The 23053-nt window shown below is 39.3% G+C and overlaps 1 protein-coding gene across 1 annotated transcript in view; it reads right to left on the bottom strand.

Moving 5' to 3' along the window:
- Window positions 1–243: 243 nt before the first annotated feature.
- LOC126088126 (NFX1-type zinc finger-containing protein 1-like) overlaps window positions 244–23053 on the bottom strand; it is a 231358-nt gene continuing 208548 nt past the window's right edge. The window contains exon 14 of the mRNA XM_049906230.1: window positions 244–2557. Coding sequence (XP_049762187.1) covers window positions 1860–2557 — 698 coding nt within the window. The 3' untranslated portion in view covers window positions 244–1859. The remainder of the gene's footprint in view (window positions 2558–23053) is intronic.

The raw sequence follows: 23053 nt of genomic DNA, 5'->3' as shown, positions 1-23053 counted from the left end.
CTAAATCTCAAACCAACCACTCAGTGTGAAGTCAAGTCACAATGAGCTGTTTGATCAGCCTGTTAATGTGCTATCAACAATCAAACTTTTTTAGTATGGTTCACATGCTCTATTTACTGTTTAACGGGAAAACCATAAGTGGAAAATTACATTATTTATACATTTGCTGTGATATTCACATGGATCCACAATTACAGTATCTGCATGTATACAGTTTTATGCCAATAGGAATTAGTGAATGAATGACAAGTATTCATAAACTTTATTTCACCACAATTACATATATCTTACACTGAAAATATGAGTGTTATACATTGCTTTACTTGTATTTCAGTAAGAGAGACAAAACTGACAAACAGGAACAAATTATTGAATGTATTTTTGACGTGTCTGGAGTGCAGCAGTTGCTTAGACGTGACCTGACACCAGAGACATGACTATTACTTTATTATAATTCAGTGATATTGGGTGTATATTACCTGTGCAAATGATTTGTAACAACAGTGATAGTCTAACTGCTAAATTCTGAGAAAAACAGGTTCACCTGTGCAAAATTGGAGCCACAGTTGTCACAAATGGCATATACACCTGACATAGTGTAAATTTCAATCGCAAACATTCTTGCTGTTCCATTTGCCAATATGGCTTGGGGTATGAAGCCGCACACAAAGAAAACTGCACAAGTCACAGTTACATACCTCGAAATTGAAAATATGGCAGAAATAAGGATCAGCTAGTTTCCTTAAAACAATATGGATGGCAGCATAGCATATTGCCATCATAACACGAATGTCAGCAAACAAAACTACTGTTTCAATGAAACAGAAAATCCCTATCAGCTTCACAAATATCCTGTACATACCACTGAGGATAAAAAATGGTTCAAATGGCTCTGAGCACTATGGGACTTAACTTCTGAGGTCATCAGTCCCCTAGAACTTAGAACTACTTACTTCTGAGGTCATCAGTCCCCTAGAACTTAGAACTACTTAAACCTAACTAACCTAAGGACATCACACACACCCATGCCCGAGGCAGGACTTGAACCTGCGACCGTAGCGGTCGCGCGGTTCCAGACTGTAGCATCTAGAACCGCTCGGCCACCCCAGCCGGCACTGAGGATAAAACATCATATGCTATGTACCTCCAGAATTTGTCAAAGAAACTAGCAGAATAGGTACATTGTAATGGACTATTACTTTCTGATGCCACCTTCAAGACAAAGTGAGTTCCACTGCAACATCCAAGTTAGTTGCATACTATAGGAAATGTGACTCCGCTGTCAAATATATTTTCTTAAGTTTATTTCAAGCATTTTTGTAAATTTCAATTTCCTCATTTGATTATGACACCCTGTAAACGGAGGAGAGCCTCAAAGATTTTACATATATGCACAATTGCTTAACAACATCACTGTTGTCATATATTATAAACAAATATCATAAACTATTACACTCATGACATTCATAATAACTATGTATATATTATGATTCATACACACCAATTTATGAACATCACACATTGTTTTCACTTTGTTACATTGCAAATACTTTTTTCTATAGTATCTCATCAACAGACCAAATTAAAAATAAATTACTGGAAAAAAAATCAATGGTTCCTGCAATTCACTGAGCAGTGGGACCCACATCAGAAAAAAAACCACATGATAACTAATCACAAACATATACCCTTCAGTTGATAACAGTGTGCAATCACTAACTTCATAAAATATAATAAATGATGAAATTCCAGTTTTGTAACAATTTTAAACACGTATCAGTGTGAACAGTCACTTTGCTGGATAACTTTGGACTTTTAAGTATCCTATAAAACTCTGTAACAAAAAAAGGCATAAAATTTCAATTCATCTCTGTTGCAACCTGGTTAGATGAAAGCAGGGTATGTCGTCTCCCACCAATTTTTTCTCCACATTCATTACACCTAGATACCTGCATTGCTCGTCCACACTCCGTAATCACATAGATGTGGCCATTAGGACATTTATACCAGTGACCTTGCTTCAGATTCAAAGCTTTTACAATCTGTTGCCTTTCTTGTGTAGGTAATACAATAGCATTGTTCAGAATCCTGTTAAGATTTCCCAATGATTGTCTGAAGATGGTGCTTTGATCTGTTGTAAATTTTTTAATAGAACACACGGTTTTTCGAGCTATATCGTACTGATACTGTACATGAGCATTATTGCAGTGCATTTTGTACATTTTTGTGCTTTCTATACGGCAGAGGTGTAGGAACGAACTGAACCTGTTAAGTTCACAGTTAATATCATTAACCTCTTGATTGCTTAAATATCTGCCCCTGGTTTCCATGATATTCATGAGAAACAGCACTTGTTGTTCAACCTTTGTGATGGAGTGGCTGTCTAGACCTCCTGATGCATATCTCATGGTCATGACAATTTCTTGCATGAACTTTATGTGCAGTTCTAATGACTCCGTATCCATAATACTCAACTGATTGCGGCGTTGTCCTTGGACTGGCAGCATCTGCTGTTTCAGATTATCTAAATGCTGTTTCAGTTTAGCTGAGCCTATTACTGAAACAACAGAAACACACTAAATTAATGTCTAAATATGGTGATGGAAAGTTATGTACGAAATACATAGGGAAGGAGAAAAGGTAATAATTCACAGGACAGTTACATGTTGAGTTGTTGACAGGCACATAATCAAGACTGAAAATGTTGCTAAGCTTTCAGACAAAGATCAAAGGTAACTAATAACGATACAGATTGTGAACTTTCCCAACTAAACAGTGAGTTGATATATTTACTCCTACCATAATTTACTAAATTAATGTCTTTTATCCAGGGTTAACCCACTTAATACTATTTCTATAGATCCTTCATTATTGTTAAAATGAGAAAGGTATCAAGAGACAGAATGCTGGCAAATGTAAGCTCTGTATATGCGTGATAAGAAAAAAATTTTTGGTGCACTCAGAACATAGTATCTACATCTACATACATACTCTGCAAACTACTGTGAAGTGCACAACAGAGGATACTTAGCATGGGGCAACATGTTAAGAGTTTCTTTACATGTCAATCGTATATGGAGTGTGGGAAGAATGACTACTGAAATACTTCTAGGCGTGCTGCAATTTATCTGATCACATATTCACATCTCAGAGGAGCAGTACCTAGGGTACTTAAGAATATCTTGTTAAATAGGCTTCTGTGGGATAACTGTCACCCATCTTCAAGGGTCTGCCAATTAAATTTTGTAAATACTCCCATGATGCTCCCTTGTGAGTAAAACCCGATACACAGTTAACTGAAAACCACAAGAAACCAAAGAGGATCCCAGCAGAGGGGTCTAAATGTCAACTAAGCAGAAGAAACATGGTGCCGTCTTGCAACCTAGAAGAAAATAACAATGACCATGGAAGCCTGCAGACTTACATAAACATGTTACTATCTGTGCCACCCTTCCCTGTTAGTTCTACTTGACAATGTCATTCTATTTCATATCTCTACGTACTGTTACACACAGGTGAATTGATTTCAATTGTGACTCATTGATATTACTTGTTATATGATACTGAATGTTTTAGTTTTGTGAAGTGCGCATTTATATATTTTTGAACACTTAAAGTTTACTGCCAATATTTAAAACACTTTGAAATCTTATCAAGATCTGACCAGATATTTGTACAGCTTTTTTTCAGACAGTACTTCATTATTGATAACTGTGTCAGAAGTTACTATTAATGCTGCCTGGTGTGTCACTAACAAACAGCATGAATAGTAAGGCTCTCACCACACATTCTTGAGGCATTACTTCTACTTTTGTCAGTAACTCTCCTTCCAGGATAACATACTTTGTCCTACCTGCCAAGAAAGCCTTAACCCAAGCACAAATTTTGCTTGGTGCCCTTGACAATCATACTTTCATAGATAAGTGTTGGTGTGGTACTGAGTCAAATGATTTTCAGAAGTTAAATATTACTGCACCTACCTGACTGCCTCTATCCGTTAATTTCAGGTCATGTGAGAAATTCAGAGGTTGTGTTTCTCATTATCAATGTATACAAAGAAGGGCAGCACTAACAGTCACAGGAGAGAGTGTCATGGAGATGCTGGAAAAGTTGAACTGACAGACACTTGAAGATAGGTGCTAACTATTCATTGTAAGCCTACTTACAAAGTTTTAAGATGCAGCTTTAAGTTAAAAAAAGAGCATATATTACAACCCTCTACATTTTGGTCCCATAGGAATCACAACAATAAGATTATTCTGTAACAGCTCGCACAAAGGCATTTAAGCAATTATTCTTCCCATGCTATATAAGTGAAAGAAATGAGAAGAAGCCCTGATAATGGGTACAATGGCAACAACTCGTTTATCATTCACTATACAGTAGTTTGTAGAGTATACGTTTTTCTGTAGCTCAGTAAGTGACTGTAGTTTGAACTCACCCAAATTTGGACTTTGAAGTCATAAAACATAGTTTTTGTAAAAGCTAATTATTGTATCATCCAAATACATCCCTGACACTTTGCCTAGCTGCAGCCAGCTCATAAAATGGAAGTTGTAAATGGAGTGAGTGAACATGCCAACAAAATGCTATTACGGCACAACCTGATATATCGTACATCTGAGAAGGAGGTATTGAGTATGGTATTTAGATTCCAAAAGTTGGGAAGGTAGGGATGATTATGTATTAACTGACTATAAAGCTGTAAGTGATTACATGTTCCTGATTAATGAGGAACACCATGTCCCTTCAGAAATTCATTTACAATAAACAACACGTAAAAGGAATTGAGAACAAGGTGGATGATCTGTCCTATCTGGTGCTAGATGAGGGTGAATACAGGGAAGAAAATGAATATTACGGAGTGTTCAAGACATTGTAAATAAAAGGTTCCGAAGATGAAAACAAAATTAAATTTAGCTACAAAGAAACACAGACTTCAGAAAGGGGATCCAACATTAAAATTAATATAGTAAATTGTGGCTAGAAGGGATTTACGTAGTTACATCATCACAAAATTTAACAAGATGTTTTGTTTCAGCAGAAAGATTTAGACAAGAAATATTGAAACTTTCAAGGGGTAGTCATAACATTTTAATCATCACTTAAGTAAGTACAGAGTTACTTAATTAATTTTTGTTTGGTTGCAGGTACATGTCTGCAGTCCCCGTACACTTTTCTAAACTTAAAATAGAAGGGGACACTGACCCTGGATATTTTTAAGAGCACTTGCAACGTCACTACCAGAAAGTTGGGTTGACACAAAAGAGGTAGATTTTGTTGTTAGCTACCTAGAGTGGGAAGCTGTGTAGGAGGGAACAACTCTATCGGAAGATTCACTTAATGAAATGACTGAGGGAAAATTTAAAATGAAATATTGGTCATCAAGCACACAAGAAATATCAGAACTCGAGTTGTTGGATCCACAGTGGCAGTTGGTGCAGTTATAAGAAGTGTATAAAATGCAATTTGACAAGGTCAATGTACTAAGACTGCCACACAGAGAAAAACTCATTTGGTGAAGGTTAGTTCATAGTTTACCTCAACAGTCGCAAAATGAGATATGGTATCACAACTGTACAAATGCTAATGAACTTTTGTAGAAGGGGTCAAGGGGACTATGCTCAAGGGAAAAGCTACCTATCACACAATAAGAATGGAAATCAGTATCGTCCACAATTTTAATGCAAAAGTGAAAATAATTACTGTAAATTAAGAAACAAAATAACAGAGTCAATAACAAATTTCGTATTAGGAATCAACCATTTAATCCAACAAATACACAATGAATATGCACATAGATCAACAGCCAGGCTTTTTCCAGATCTATCATAAGAAGACAACACAATTTCTGGAGCAGGGACAAGCTTTAGAATGTGCAAATAGAGCTTTAGGTTCTCGTACAGAACAAGTAGAGGCATAAACATGTCCAGAATTTACTCCATTTACAACTTTCATATTATGAGCTGTCTGAGGCTAGGCAAAGTGGCAGACACATATTTGGATAATACAAGGATTTACTTTTACATAATCTATTTTTTACGGTTTCGAAGTCCTTGCTGCATTCATGTACCTGCTTCCATGTGACATTTTTTCTTTTAACAGGCGACATAAATCTGGGCGAGTTCAAACTACAATCACTTCTGAGCTTCTACAAATACATCTATACTTGAGGAACAAAGAAGGGAACATGAAAAGGAAGATGTATGACCTATTACAGCTGGCAAAATTGTTAGAATAAAGGGGGATATTCATTTACATACAGGTAGCATATGAAAAAAATGTTTTCATGTACTATACTACCACTAACAGGGATGTATGTCAATGGAATTAAAGGAAATAAAGGGAACCAAAAAACATGAATTGGAAGATTCAGTTAGTGTAGCAGCAGCAGCAGCAGCAGTAGTAGTAGTAGTAGTAGTAGCAGCAGTAGCAGCAGCAGCAGCAGCTTTATTCATCCGTAGATCTCTTTTGACATGGATATAGGACATGTCAAAGTATTTACAAATTTAGATCAATTTAGATGAATGTCTTTCACAATTAATACATATACTTCCTACTAAAGAACGCTTGTAATTCCTAATTTAAATGGTTGATGGATAACAAAGTTTTGTTGGATTCTAATAGAAAAGAGGCTGTATGAAAAGTAAATGGACAACTAGTATACCTTTCCAAAATAATTTACTGGAGGTTAAGGAAGAATGACAATGAGTGAAGCATGTAAATGCATAAAACTGCAACCAGTCACTTTGTTGAGTAGTCATTAATTATTCCATGAAGCAGTTTCGAACCTTTTCAGGTTCATCTTCAAATGGTTTCCTGGATGTTACATCATTATTTAATGTTGCGTGCTGGCGATAACATGAGAGCACAAATTTTTCTTGGTTTTAAAAATAAAGTCTATGCTCGTAAATACAGCTTCAGTTCATTACAACCACTATAACTTTTATACATATTACATTTAGCTAAAATAAACAAAATCTACTCTTACTAATATTCCAGATCAGTTTAATGTAATAATGGAAATAAGTCAGCAGTTCATTTGAAGGTTTGTTATTGTTTTAAATTTAAATACAAAGGTAATGGTCGTACAAAAAGCTGAGTCTTACTGCAAATACTATAACTCTGTACTATTTTATTCCTGAGCATTCATGTTAATCCAATCTTGATTAAAATATTTGCTCATAAATTGACTGTATCATACATTAATATACGAATGGAAATAAGACATCAGATGACTTGAAGTTTGTTCTTGTAGTAATTCATTCATTTATTTATTTATTTTATTTTGTGTTCTCATGTTATCGACAGTCTGATTAAAATATTTGCCCTTGTAACAACTTTAAAACATGTAAACAAGTATAAACTACATCTCTGAGCAAAGTAGGCCTATGCTATATCTTTTTGGCAAGATCTTTGTAACAAGCAACAGTTGTATAGCACATGCTGGACGCTGGCAAAGTTTCACTGTCATAGTGTAAATGAGTACAGTTAGTGTAAAAGTGTGTTAGTGATGCATCAACTGGCCATCGAAAAGTACAAGACTAAATTTTGCGTTCATATCAACAGATAAACAATAGTCATAGGAATACATTAAAGCATGATCCCTCTTCTTGTCACAGAGCCAGCACGCAGCACTGTGCTAAAATAATGATGTAACATCCAGGAAACCATCTGAGGATAAACCCTAAAAAGGTTCGAAAACTGGTTCATGGAACTATGCAAAAAAGTGACTGGCTGCAATTTTATGTATTTACATTCAATTAACAGTCGCAGGTTCTAAAACATCTGTAATAAGTAGTGAAGTGTCTTCATCTGGTAGCATCTGGTGGTAATGATGATGCAGATCATCAAGAACAGGCTGAACAGGGATTACTGAAAAATATGGAATCAAAACCTCTAGAATCAAATATTTTGACTTAAGAACAAAAGGCTCTACTAAGCAATATCTTATTAAAGTGTAAGAATGTAGTTTCAGACAAACCAGGTATAATTAAAGAGTACTTACGTAAGTTAAAGGTAAAGGACAATAAACCTTTTTTCTTAATACCTTATCCCCATCCAACAAGCCTTTGGGCTGCAGTTCGAAAATAAATTCAAAAGATGACTGACAACGATGTTACAGAATGTCGTTTTAGGTTCGTTTAACTACTAGTGATAGACTATTTAGACACTGTGGGAGGCTTTCACTTGGTTTTGAATGCCAGAACACTCAGAGACTGAAATACATGGACTTGCAGCTACAGAAGAGTTATTTATCTAAATGTGAGAAAGCTAGGTTGTTTATCTCAGCTAAATAATCCAGATTAAATACTGCCTTCCTGTTCACAGGTAAATCTTACCAATTTCAGATATTAACTTTTGGATTAGACATTCCAGTACCAGTTTTATTTAGGTTTTAGACAGGTCTTTGAACAGTGAATTATTACCTGATCTAATAATGTGCATAGACAATTTACTTCTAATTTTAATTCTTGTGAAGATCATTGTAAACTACTAATGTAAACTTTAAGCTGATTAGAAGAAAAAGGAATAACAATAAAACTTTCTAAATCGCATTTTGTGAGACAAGAATTAACATTTTTAGGCCATACAAAGGGTACTACAAAAGTTTTGCAATACGACACAACAATAAGTCATAAGCGGCTGATTGTGGCTGTGTTCTGAGAATACTTCATACTTACATTGCAGCTGCTGTGCGAAGTCTGTGGGTGCAGTTGTTAACTAGCAGGGTTAGTTCGAAGTGCTTGCTATGGCATGATGGTCGTGAATGAGATTCGGGCAGTTTTGCGGTACAACTTCACGCAGGGCAGTTTTGCGGTACAACTTTACGCACAGTTTAAGCATAGACTAGTGCTTTGAAGAAGTGACCCTTGCACTCTGTGTCCACACTGTACAACCATATTCAGGTGGTACAGAGAATTCCAAACAGGAAATTTCACTCTGGATTATGCTGAGAGGATGGGAAGATCACAATCATCAGTTATGGAGGAAAACATTGGTGCTAAAAGGAAAATGCTAGACGAAGACAGGTGAGTAATCTTTAAGCAGATAGAGGATACCTTGGGGCTAAATGCACCAGCAATTCGTTCAATTCTGCATGATCACTTGCAAGTAAAGAAACTTAAGTTGTCTCTGGGTGCCGCATAGACTGACAGAACAGCAGATGATGCAACATGCGACTTAGTGCCAGGAGATGTTAAAGAAGCTTTCAAGTTACAATCTCAGTATGTGAATAACATCATGACAGGTGACAAGGCTTGGCTGTACTACTATGATATGCCAACAGACTCGACTTAAAGATTGGGTATTTGAAAACGACAGACACACTCGTAGCTGTCAGAAAATCTCGACCAGAAGAAAATTATAGCATGTGATACACTGAGCAGTGCCTGCCCAAAGTCAATCAATCTTTGAAGAACCTGTGATCAAAGTCAAGAATGGACACTTGGTTCCTCCATCAGACAAGCTCCAGCTCACCGTGCCAAAGCGTGCACCGAATATTTGCAGAATATAGGGCTGAAACTTCTTGAGCACCCTCCTTACAGTCCAGAACTTGCTGTTTGGACTTTGCACTGTTCCCGCATGTGAAACTGAAGCTCAAAGATGGGCAGTTTTTAAGTGATGAGGACCTTCTGAGGGCTTGGGACAGTGAGTGTGCCTTACTCCCTATAGAAACCTGGGAGAACTACTTTAGGGATTGGTTTCAGAGGATGTAGAGGTGTATTCAATGTGGCAGAAATTACTTCGAATAAACAAATAAATAAAGCTGTATTGCAAAACTTTCCTATCACCCTTTGTATTATACAAATTACAGTAATAAAACCTGATCCTGAAAGAATAAGAGCCTTCAAAGATTGTTCCAAAACTAAGTGTCAAATAGTAAAGTGCATTTTTAGGTTTAGCTGGGTTCTTAGCATATTTGTAGAATATGAAAATGAGAAGCTAAATGGGTGTCGGATGATGGAATTGTCAATAATGTTAAGCAAGTCCTACTAGATGCTAAAATTTTGTGTCACCCTAAAATGAACAAAGAGTTTTAAGTTGATCACAAACATGTTGCAATACTGTCTTGGGTATAAATAGTTCCACAGAGAATGGGACCCAGAAAGAAGTGAACATCAAACTATGGAATTTGCTTGTTGCAGTCTCAATAAACATGAGTTGAATTATTCAGCAACAGAGAAGGAGCTTATAACATCTTGAGTCTGCAAAAATTTCCAACACTAACAGGGGATTCTATGTTAATAATACACACACACCTTCAGGCTTTGTCATTCAGGATGAAAAGCAAGAATATAAATTGGAGATTAATCACATTAAAGGCTGACAAAATGTGGTCCCTGATGCACTGTGTCAGTTACCACTTGGTATGACTAATAAATACAGAACTGCAGGATCTGGAGCCATATTTAGAGTTAATTTTATGTCAGTAAATTATTGAAATAATGAGATAAGATCATTGGCTCAAAAATGAAAGATAGGTTGAGATCAGATAAATATTGTGGTCCCATAATTACACCTTGGGAACAAGGAACATTATCTCAAGAGGAGGAAACAAAATGTTTACTACAGGAAAAAGAATTTATTTGGAAATTAAAATTCAAAGGGCTGTAGAAAGTGTATTCCTACTACAGCAATTAATGACTCGTATGTTATACTTTAAGTTAGGTGCATTTAGGAATACATTTGTGTATTAGACATGTAATTATGTCCTAATTTCAAACACTACAGATAAAAGTAATGGAAATTCTACATATTATTTAGCATGTCTGAGGTTGAAGGAAGTGAGTAAAAACTTGAGTATAAAGATGTCCAATAATACCTAAGAGATTAAATGATTTAACAGCAAAAGTTCTATTTGGGCCTTTATCAAAAGGTAGTATGAGAGTTAGTTCCTTTTTTGTAGCTATAGATTATTGTAAATAATCCAAATTCTATTCCACTAAATTAATAAATACTGTCTCAGTAATAAATTGTTTAAAAAGTTATTTTATGGATACTGGAAAAACTAGGTTACTTACTGACACTAGATGGATGGATTCATTTAAAACTGAGTAAACAGTGAGGTCATCAGCGCCATTTATTGAGGTCACAGTACTGCCATATAAGTAGTCACTCTTGTTAAAACGAAAAGTAAAAGCCGACTAACTACAGTCCCAGTCATAAACAGGTTTCTCAAACATTCACCAGTATATCTATTCATACTGCCAACATACATTATAACTCTCCATGCTACTCTGTTCTCTGCAAGCCTCTTCATCTCCTATCAATCAATCAATCCCTTCGTTTACTTAAGTCATGCCACAAATTTCTTTTCTCCGAATTCTAACCAGTAACTCCTATTAATTATGCCATCTACCCATCTGATCTTCAGTATTCTTCTGTAGCACCACATTTCAAAAGCTTCTATTCTCTTCTTGCCTCAACTCCTTATTGTCAACACTTCACTTCCATGCAAGGCTACACTCCTGACAAATCCTCCAAGAAAAAACTTCGTAACAATTAAATCAATATTCAATGTTAACAAATATCTCTTCTTCAGAAACCTTTTCTTGCCATTGCCAGCTTACATTTTCTATTCTCTCTACTTTGGCCATCATCAGCTGTTTTGCTGATCAAACAGCAAACTCATTTACACCTTTCGGAGTCTTATTTCCTAATGTAATTACCTCAGTATCACCTGATTTAATTCACCTTAACTTTCATTACCCACATTTTGCTTTTTTTACTGTTCATCTGATATCCTCCTTTCAAGACACTGTCCATTCTGTTCAACAGCATTAATACAAAGGTTGTCCAGAAAGTAATGCACCATTTTTTTTTCTTCATCAATTCTTTATTGAACATTAAGAGAATTACACGCATGAATGAATGGTGTTTTATCTACACACACTACCTTTCTGCATAATCTCCATCCCATTCTATGGCCTTCCTCCAGTGCGAAACAAGGGCATGTATGCCCTGTCGGTGCCATACCAATCATTGTCCTGGTAGAGGAGCCAGTGCTTCACTGTGTGAATCACCTCCTCATCGTCCTCAAAATGTCTTCCACAAATGGCATCCTTTAATGGCCCAAACAAGTGGAAGTCCAAGGGAACTATGTCCGGGCTGTAGGGTGGACGGCCTACACTGTCCAACCCTGTTTTGTGATGTGTTCAGTAGTTCTCAGACGAGTGTGAAACTGAGCATAGTGTTGCAGCAAAACATCTCCTGAGTTTCTGTGGTGCTGAAGTCGCTGTAACCATGTCTCGAGTTTTGTTAATATGTTGACACATGATTCTGAATTAATGGCACCACTTCTTGGCATCACATCAATGAGGATCACACATTCACAGTTCCAGGACATGGTGATCATGACGTTAAGCAGTTGCTTTGAATTTTTTCTTCTTTGGGGAGTGGAAATGGGGACAGTCCATTGACTGTCGTTTTGTTTCGGACTCAAAATGGTGAACCCATGTTTCATCACCTATAACAGTCCAGGACGAGAAGGTGCCCCCTCAGCTTCAAAACGTTGCAACAAATCCAGACAAACGTTTTTTGTGTGTTATGTGATCCACTATTAGACACTGCCAGACCCATATTGCACACACTTTTGAATATCCAAGAGTGCAGATAATTGCATCCACACTTACTTTGCTAATTGACAGATGCAGCACCAACTGCCGAGTTGTAATGTGTCTGTCCTCATGAATGGCAACATCAGCTCACTGCAACATGTCAGGTGTGACAGGCATGGATGGTCTCCCCAACTGCTGCAAATTGTGGAGCTGCGCCGAAACACCTCCTGATGACCTCACCCTCTGTGCGCTGTGACTAACTGTATTTCTGTCGACAGCAGATGCTCCATAGATTTTGCACAAGTGTTTGTGAATATTCCCCACAGTTTCTCTCTCTCTGCAGAGAGAAATTCAATGACTAGCACATTGCTTGTACTGTACATCACCTACAGGCGCCATTTTGAAACTGTTCTGCAGCTACGTCATAAGTGACGGAAACTTGGTGCACTCATTACTTTCTGTGCAATGCTCATAATATAATGAACTGCATTAACATAACAATTTATGACATAAATATGGCAGGTTGATAGTGTATCTACTAGGATGAACCAGTCACCTAGAATCACATTAAAATCTCTGTCCAGTTGAATTGGGCAGGAGTCCTGTGTGACCAAAATGTCAAGTTTTCTTGCTATTGTCACATCATTGTCTAAAACTGAAAGTAAGCCCTCATTAGACCAAAAGCCTTCCTCGTATCAGCATCAAAAACACACACAGTGTTAAAACATGATGCTCTATGAGGTGATGGCACGAACACTGCATTCCAGCAGATTTTCTTGCCACACGAGATAAGCATGTGCTGAGTGGGCAGTGTCCAACGTGAAGACAAGTGAGCACCATTTCATGCCTTCTCCGAGTTAAAAGGATGTGCACCATGGTCAAACATTTCATCCGAGAGCATGTTGTTAGCAAAAATTTTAAGAAATTTCTAGCTTCAGAAGGAATAAGACATACTAAACTTTCTACATACTATCCCCAACCAAACCCATCTTAAAGGAGTTGTGGTGGAAATTTGCCAACTTTGCCAGACATACTGTACAAGCCAACCTAGCTGGGCATAACTGATACCTGAATTCCAAGTGATTTTAAATGAAATGCCTCATTTAACTGCTGGGCTTTCACCAGACGAGATATTTAACAGGAAGTTAATAGGAGAGCCTTTATCAAAACTGTTGAAATGGTCCAAGGGTATAACTGAAGAAAAGGGATATATGCAAATTAAGCCATGAGACACAATGATCTTACATCTGCAACTTCTACTATTAAAATAAGTGATATGGTGTTTGCTATGGCTGATCATTCAAATTCTGATCTAAAAATGGAGACTAGTAAGTTTTTTCGTAAGTATGAAGGACCTTATTGAGTGTTGGACATTCCACATCCAAAGAAAAATTTTCAAGAGATCTGTCATCTGAAAATGGTAAAGTCTGAAAATGATAAAGGACTGTATAACACTGATATGATAAAAATATCAATAACGCACACAAAGTTCCTCAGGGGTTTCATATTATCTGTGAATTTGAAGTTGACACCTACAAGGTCTCAAGTCAACCACTGTGTTCTTTCATACTTCGTTTTCTGTACAATGACCCTACCCTCTTACTATTCTGTGTACTCTGCTTATATCTTTTTTGACTATTACCATCTATCTATATAGACTTCATAACTGTGGCTTCATTAACAGGTTGCAGTGCTTAACAGAGAGAAGAAAAAAAAAAGGTAAGCTTGTGTTACAATAAAAAGTCAAGGAACACTTCCTAAAAGAGAATGCATAATCCACACTAGTTTAAAACAGCAGGTTCTTCTTCTTCTTCTTCTTCTTCTTCTTCTTATGCTGATTAGGATTGTCCTTGTTTGTATGCCTCATTCCAGGGATGTTTGGACCAACTGCTGTCCCATCTCTTGGGTGGTCATCCTGGTAGTCATTTCCCCTCACGGTTGTCCATGTTTACCAATTTTAGCTAGTCTTGTGGGGTCCATCATTTCCACATGATCGATCCAATTTTTTTTTTTTAATTGTCTTCACCCATTTATTCAAAATTGTTCCCTAATCCGTACATTTGTTCTTTTGTTCCATATGGCTACACCTTGGATCTGTCTTACTACCTTCTTCATTTTCACTGGCTTTAATGTTTGTTTTATCCTTTTTTTCTGCTGCATATGTCATAACAGGTTGCACCATTGTTGTACATATTTTTATTTTCCCTCGATTGTCATGAATTTGTTTCTCCATACAGTATTTTGCAGGCATAAAGCTACCTGTACTGTGTTTGTCACTTGATTTTTCACTTCCAAAGTTAACGTCGTTATAGCTGGTGATAACAGTACCTACATAATTAGAGATCATCACTCATTCAACTGACACCATCTACTTTTAATTTACATAGATTTTTCTGATATTACTATACCTTTTTAGATGAGATTTCCATGCTATATTACTTAGCTGTTTTATTAAATGGGTGACGTAATCTTTGTAAATTATCCTCATTATTTGCTGTCAGTACAGCATCATCAGCAAACCATGTAACATTTACTACTTTGTTGTTTGGTTTCTTTCTTATGGCATCAATGATGTGGACCACTTACAAGTGGACTTAATAAATCTCCTTGTCTAATTCCTTTATCTAGTATGATCCTGTCGGTGTTTTGCTTCTAATTTTATTACTTGTGTATGTATCTTTTATGACTTCCAATAAACCCAATGGTACACTCTTGTCAATTAAAGTTTGACTTAAAATCCTTTTTCGTAATCCTATCAAAGGATTCGGACAAGCCAACATAGCACACATACCTGAATACTTGCTTTTTTCTGCTATTTCTGTATCATTCTGTATTTTGTCTCTAATTATTGATGTTAACAGTTTTAAGGTGGTATCATGCAGGGTAATTCCCTAATACTTGTTTATCTCCCTTTTCATACGCTGGAACTCTAATACTTTTTTTCCATTCTCTTGATATTCTACCTTCCTTCGTGATACTGTTAAATAAAATATGAAGTTGTTGATATAATACTTACCTCCCATATTTAATTAATTCATAATACATGCCACCTGGCCATGGAGTCTTTCTATTCTCAAGCTTTTTTATTACAGTTCACATTTCCTCCAATGAGAAATCTATATGATTGTCATTTTCTGTGCTCTGATTATTCTTTATATTTCCACCTTTGTTATGTCCTTACACTGTAAAATAATTTTTCCACTGAATTTTGATTACATTTCATATCTGAATGTGTTCATTAATATCTTTCTTCTGCTTAATTAAGAGCATCCACCATAATTTCTTTTGTGATCCATAAGGGTCTCATCCCATACACTTTGTATACGCTTCCAATAATCCTTTTATTTTTCAAATATCTGCGCTCACCCTATTACAAATGATCTAATACCCCATGTAACTATATTCACTTAGACCGGCTTAATATTTTAGAAATGTTGTCTTCCTCTGAATAGCTCATTCTTTAATACTCTGGTTAAACCATGGTGTTCTGCATGTAGTACTGCCTCCTGTCACATTCAACACCAAGGTGTTGAGACTAATTTTTGGGATCTGTTGGGGTGATGCCGGTGGCATCCATTCTGTAGAAATGACACATGTCCATCCTCTGCCAGTGAAGTACCCCTCCCACTCAGAGGAGTCCTGGTATGGGGGATGGACAGTGTATTTGTCTTTGTGGGACTTCCTTCTTTTCTTCCGTGGTCTCAACATTCTGAGCCTCTTTTTCCTTTCATACTTACCTCTAGCCACATCCATATGTCCTTTTGTATGTCTTCCTGGCTAGAAAGGTACTTAGAACATAGACTAAAGAAAACATGCCACCAGCTGGTTTAATATTTCCATTTGCAAAGTACAATATATGTAATAATGGAGTTTCAATTTTAGAAAAGTACAGGAGAAGGATATGAAATATTTAATTTTAAAGGCAAATTCCAATGTTGTGCAAAATAATAATAATAAACCCTTGACTGAGTAGCAGAAGGTTAAGAAAATATTACAGATATGAAGAGAGACTGAATGTGTCTGTCTTAGACATAACAGATGTCAAAAAGACAAATGAATTACAGTCTAAAAGCCACACGTAAGTTTAAAGAGTGCTAAGCATTCAGAATATAATTTTAGCAAGATTAATGCTTAAGACAAACATAAAACCTATTACAAAATGAAGTGGTAGCCTGAGTCTATTATCTACTCAGGAGAGATCTACCGTATTTACTCGAATCTAAGCCACACTCGAATCTAAGCCACACCTGAAAAATGAGACTCAAAATCAAGGGAAAAAAAATTTCCCGAATCTAAGCCGCACCTGAAATTTGAGACCCTAAATTCAAGAGGAGAGAAAAGTTTTAGGCCGCACCTCCAAATCGAAACAAAGTTGGTCCATTTTAATATGAGACACAATTTAGGTCGAATGAATGGCGATACAGCTACAGTAGTTTGGTTCGAGTCATAAGCTTAGCAGTTAAGCATTACAAGGTAGCCATTGCTATGCGTCAGGCGCTCCGTCCTTATTGATACGTGTATCCTTCCTTTTTCACGTGCTTCGTCTGGTTTGAATTGATTGCTTATTTTTCTTTGATCTGATAAGTGCCATTTTCTTTGTTAAAGGTGTTGACGTCACTCTAAGCTGAAAATGCATTATTGTACTGTGTCATGCATTGTTTGTCGCATTCCGATAGTGCGTGTTCATGGCCTGTCGCCGCTCACGGCATGGCTTGCTTTTCCGCGTACTACCATGGCTTAAAAGAGAGAGAGGAATTGTCTCATTAGCGAAACAATGGCAAGAGACTGCTATTTGTTGTTACTTACACTGCTGCTTTCTTCGATAATGATCAACAAGAACCAAATAATAGACTGTGTATGATAGAAGATGTTCTGAACGAGAGTTTAGCGAAAATGTTTCCCCGTTTGAAAATCTTTGCAGACGCCGCTTTAGTACATTACATTCTGTACAGAAATTAGTCATCTTAGATTTAAAAATCTAGTTAATTGCCGTGTGTATCACTATTAGCCATAAGAATAATACGAATAAAAACATGACATGATATGTATATTCTTCCGCGTTTGCTGTTGTCTCACTCTAGTTTTGTAGTTTATTAAGCAGATAGGATTTAAATGAGATAGCAGCAAACACAGAAGAATACATCGCAAAATGTTTATATTCATATTATTCTTATGGCGAAGAGAATACTGCATGTGATTCCTATTAGCAACCATCTCTTCTCACAGGTAGAAAAAAATTCAGAACATAGAGTTAGCCATATTGACAAAAACCCCAAACAGTCTTGCCAGTTGGATTTTCGTAGTACATTGAAATGCTGCTACATTCGAAGATGAACAATACGGAATTTGTATTTACTTCGTTGTTTCTTTTTTTTTTTTTTTTTTTTTGCTGACGCAGAAGTTTTGGCGCCAGTATTTATCTTTGTGCCTGCAATGCAAGTCTGTGTAGCGCTACATATTTTCGACGGCAGAAGTTAGTTGTGGCGGCACCTACCAACATTTTTCAGAACTTCCGCTTACTTTGTACTCGATTCTAAGCCGCAGCCGGTTTTTTGAATTACAAAAACCAGAAAAAAAGTGTGGCTTAAGATTTGAGTAAATACGGTATATTTGAAGACTCATTCTTGTAACTTTGTCACAAAAGCAATTTTCTGTCCATATAGTGTAGGAATCATTAAGTTTCAGATGACAAACACAACATTCTTACCATACTGTGTACAGTTGGCATTACCGATAAAATATTTGTGATGATAAAGACATGCTATGTACTGGGTGTTTATACGGTGCAGCTAATCACAGAGATCCAGTGCGGGCTGTAATTATCATATGGTAGTGGAAATTGGGAGAGATGCTAATGCGTTAATGCATCAACTCTGTTGGTGTTGCACTACATAGGCAACATACCAGCTCCCAACAAACAGATCATGCAAATTTTACCTATGAGGCCTCCTACGAGGTCTGAGAGGCTGATCACTCTCCATCACTGGCATTGAGCTGATCCTAAATCCTGACAACCAAGAGACTGAAGTTTCCCATGATGCCTCTCCCTATGTATGCATACACACCTTTTTCAATAAACCATGTGTGTGTTAAGTATGCATTCTTATTAACTTTGTGTAAGCAAAGAATTATATCGTTGACTATTGATAGTCGCCTAATGCAGAGCAACAGTGTGGAGTAATGGCGTAGCCTTCGTGGATTTTTTTTTTAAAGGGCGCACAGCTACAGTGGTCATTAGCACCCAGACTAAGTTATGAATGATGAAGGCACACGACAAGAAGCTGTCCGAGGCTGGAGGACTGCAGCCTTGGCCGTGGCATATGCAGCTTCGTTCCCAGGGATACTGACATGGCCAGGAACCCACATAAAGGTAACTGGAGAACTGTCGTCCGCCAGCTGCTGAAGAGAGTGTTGGATCCGGTGCACGAAAGGGTGAACCGGATACAGATCACTGAGCCTCTAGATGGTGCTCAGGGAATCAGAGCAGATGACATAAGCAGAATGTCGGTGGCGGCGGATGTAAAGAACAGCCTGATAGAGGGCAAATAGCTCAGCTGTGAAGACCGAACAATGGCCATGGAGTCGGTATTTGAAACTGTGTGCTCCGACAATAAAAGAACACCCGACACAGTCATTGGTCTTAGAGCCATCTGTATAAATGAAGATCGTATTAATGAACTTCAAACGCAGTTCAACAAACCGCGAGCGGTATACCGAAGCTGGGGTAACCTCCTTTGGGAGCGAGCTGAGGTCAAGGTGAATGCGAACCTGAGCCTGGAGCCAAGGTGGCGTTTGGCTCTCGCCACTCTAAAGGTTGCAGGGAGTGAAAAATCAAGGTGCTGAAGGATGCAACGAAAGCGAACTCCAGGGGGTAGCAGGGCAGATACATACAACCCATATTGACAGTCGAGAGAGTCATCAAAAAAGGAACGGTACGACGGGTGGTCGGGCATTGATAGTAGCCGACAGGCATACCGACAAAGCAGTACATCGTGCCAGTAGGTTAGTGGCAATTCACTGGCTTCAGCGTGAAGACTCTCGACGGGACTAGCATAGAACGCTCCGATCGCAAGATGTTACCCCCGATGTTGTATAGCGTTGAGGCAACGTAAGATGGACGGCTGTGCAGAGCTCCCATAATCCAGCTTTGAGCAGACGATCAACCGATATAGGCGAAGTAGGGTGGTTCGATCCACTCCCCACGAAGTACCGCTGAGAACACGGACAACATTTAGGGAACAGGTACAATGGGCAGCCAAATATGACATGTGGAGACCAGCTACGTTTCCTGTCAAATGTAAGACCTAAAAATTTTGTTGTCTCCACAAATGGGAGAGCAACGGGACCAAGATGTAAGGACAGTGGGAGAAACTCTTTGTAGTGCCAGAAGTTAATACAGACAGTCTTCTCGGCAGAAAAACGGAAGCCATTGGCGACACTCCAGGCGTAAAGACGGTCAAGGCAACGCTGAAGACAGCACTCCAGGAAACATGTACGCTGCGCACTGCAGCAGATGGTAAAATCGTACACGAAAAAGGAACCTAATACATCAGCTGGGAGGCAATCAATTATTGGATTGATCGCTATGGCGAAGAGAGAGACGCTCAAAGCTGAGCCCTGTGGCACCCCATTCTCCTGGCGAAAGGCATCGGACAGGACAGAACTCACACATACCCTGAACTTTCAATCCATTAAAAATGCAAGAATAAAAAGAGGGAGGCGACTGCGAAGGCCCCATGTATGCATGGTGCGGAGAATGCCCGCCCTCCAACAGGTGTCGTAAGCCTTCTCCAAATCAAAGAACACAGCCACTGTCTGGCGCTTCCGCAAGAAGTTATTAATAATGAAGGTCGACAAGGTAACCAGATGGTCAACAGCAGAGTGGCACCTACGAAATCCACATTGTACATTGGTAAGTAGGCGTCGAGATTCGAGCAGCCAAACCAAACAAGAGTTAACCATTTGTTCCATCACCTGGTAAGGGAAATGGGTCGATAACTGGAAGGCAAGTGCTTGTCCTTCCCCGGCTTAGGAATCGGGACAACAATAGATTCGCGTCAGCATGTGGGAACATGACCTCAATCCAGATGCAATTGTAAGTACGAAGAAGAAAACCTTTACCCACAGCAGAAAGGTTCTTCAGCATATGAATATGAATAGAATCAGGCCCCGGAGCGTAGGACAGTCACCGGGCAAGTGCATTTTCGAGTTCCCACATGGTGAATGGGGCATTATAACTTTCATGATTCGAGGAGCGGAAGTTAGGCGGTCGTGCCTCCTCTGCCTATTTTCGGGGGAGGAAGGCAGGGTGGTAATGAGTGGAGCTCGAAACCTCGGCGAAAAATCGGCCGAAGGCATTGGAGACGTCCTCGGGCCACAAGAACGTCATTCACGACCATCAAGCCAGAAACTGGTGAGTGGACCTTAGTGCCAGATAGCCGGTGCAGGAGACAACAGAAGAGGGAGTAAAACTGTTGAAGGAGCTTGTGAAAGCAGCCCAGCTGGCTTTCTTGCTTTCTTTAGTAACACGACGAGACTGCGCACATAATCATTTATAATTAATACAATTCGCCATCACAGGGTGGCATTTAAAGGTGCATAAAGCACGTCGACGAGCACGTAAAGCGTCTCTACATGCTGCGGTCCACCAGGGGACCGGTACGCGACGTGGAGAGGAAGTGGTATGAGAGATGGAATAATCAGCAGCATTGAGAATGACTTCCGTGAGGTGTGCGACCTGACTATCGCAGCTTGCGAAGTTTTGATCCTGAAATGTCGCCCTGGAAGAGAAGAGCCCCCAGTCTGCTTAGGAGATGTTCCAACTAGTTGAGCATGGAGATGGGGTATGATGCAGGAGATGGATAACACAAGAGAAGTGGTCACTCGAATACGTATCAGAAAGAGCGTACCACTCAAACCGGCGTGCAAGTTGGGTAGCACATACAGAGAGGTCTAAATGGGAATAGGTGTGAGTTGTGTCCGAAAGAAAAGTAGGGGCGCCAGTATTGAGGCAGACAAGACTGAGGTGACTGAAAAGGTCTGCTAACAGGGAGCCTCTCGGGCAGGATGCTGGAGAGGCCCAAAGGGGATGGTGGGCATTGAAGTCTCCAGTCAACAAAAATGGTGCAGGTAGCTGAGCAATAATTTGCATCATGTCTGACCTAGTAACGGCAGACGATGATGGAGTGTTAACGGTACAAATGTAAAATGTAAAAGTGGGGAGAGTAATTCGGATGGCAACTGCCTGCAGATCGATGTGCAATGTGATGGGATCATAGTAGATATCATCCCGGACCAGCAACATAACCCCTCCATGAGCTGGAATACCTGCCACAGGGGGTAGGTCAAAACGCACAGAAGCATAGTGTGCTAAGTCAATTCGATCGCATGGGTGGAGCATCGCTTCCTGGAGAGCTACTACGAGCAGACAGTGCAAGCGTAGCAGCAACTTTAAGTCCTCTCGGTTGGAGCAAATGCCGCAAATATTCCAATGAATAAGTGCCATCGTAAGAAGAAAAAGGAGAAGCAGGAAGGGGTCACCTCGAAATATGCTGAGGGCCGGTTTCGAGCAAGCACTGCTGCCGCTATCAATAGGCCGAGTGTCACTGCCCATTTTCTCAAGAGGTTCATCGGCCACCCTGTGAAGATGGCCGGGAGGAGGAGCTTCCTCCGCTGGTGAACGGCCAGATGTTCGGCTACCAGCGGTGCGGCCAGGTGAAACGGATGACGGCCTGGGGCGGCAACCGCTGGGTGGCGCAGGAGAAGAAACACGCCGAGGTGGAGAAGGAGAACTTTGCTTCCTATGAGCCTTCTTCGAAGGTCGTTTCATCGAAGTACTGGTCAATGGCTGGGAGTTCGGGGTACGTAGGAAGTCTTCACGGGACGGTTTCTTCTTGAAGGCCCGTGCATCTGACTTCTGGGTCTTAGTCTTGGCAGAGGCTGATGAAGGTGCTTGTGTCTTAGGGGTGATGAGAGGAAGAGGAGATGTTGACCGGGCGATCTTGGCACTGGCTGAACGCACGACCATAGTGCTAAAGGTCAGATCGCATGTCTGCGTCGACACCTCCCTGGTAGGCTGAGGAGAGGCGAGGACAGTACTGTATTTCCCCGCTGGCAGCAGTGTGGGCTTCCTATTAGCAAATAGCTTGCGAGCAGCCGAGGTGGACACTTTCTCTTTGACCAGAATTTCCTGTATACAGCGTTCATCCTTGTAGATGGGACAGTCGCGGGAGGACGCTACATGGTCACCCTGACAGTTCAGGCAACGAGGAGACGGAAGTGGACAGTCACCCTCATGGGTGTCCCTGCCACAAGTGACGCATTTAGCCACATCAGAACAAGACTGGCGGGTGTGATTGAAATGCAGACACTGGTAGCAGCGTGTAGGTTTCGAGACATAGGGGCGAACAGAATTAACCTCGTAGCCCGCTTTGATGCACATCGGCAGCTGAACACTATCAAAGGTCAAGAAAAGTGTCTGGGTTGGGACAAGG

Source organism: Schistocerca cancellata, chromosome 6 (genome assembly GCF_023864275.1).
Source record: "Schistocerca cancellata isolate TAMUIC-IGC-003103 chromosome 6, iqSchCanc2.1, whole genome shotgun sequence".
In the NCBI taxonomy this organism is placed as follows: Eukaryota; Metazoa; Arthropoda; class Insecta; order Orthoptera; family Acrididae; genus Schistocerca; species Schistocerca cancellata.
This window is presented reverse-complemented; position numbering and strand designations above follow the sequence as displayed.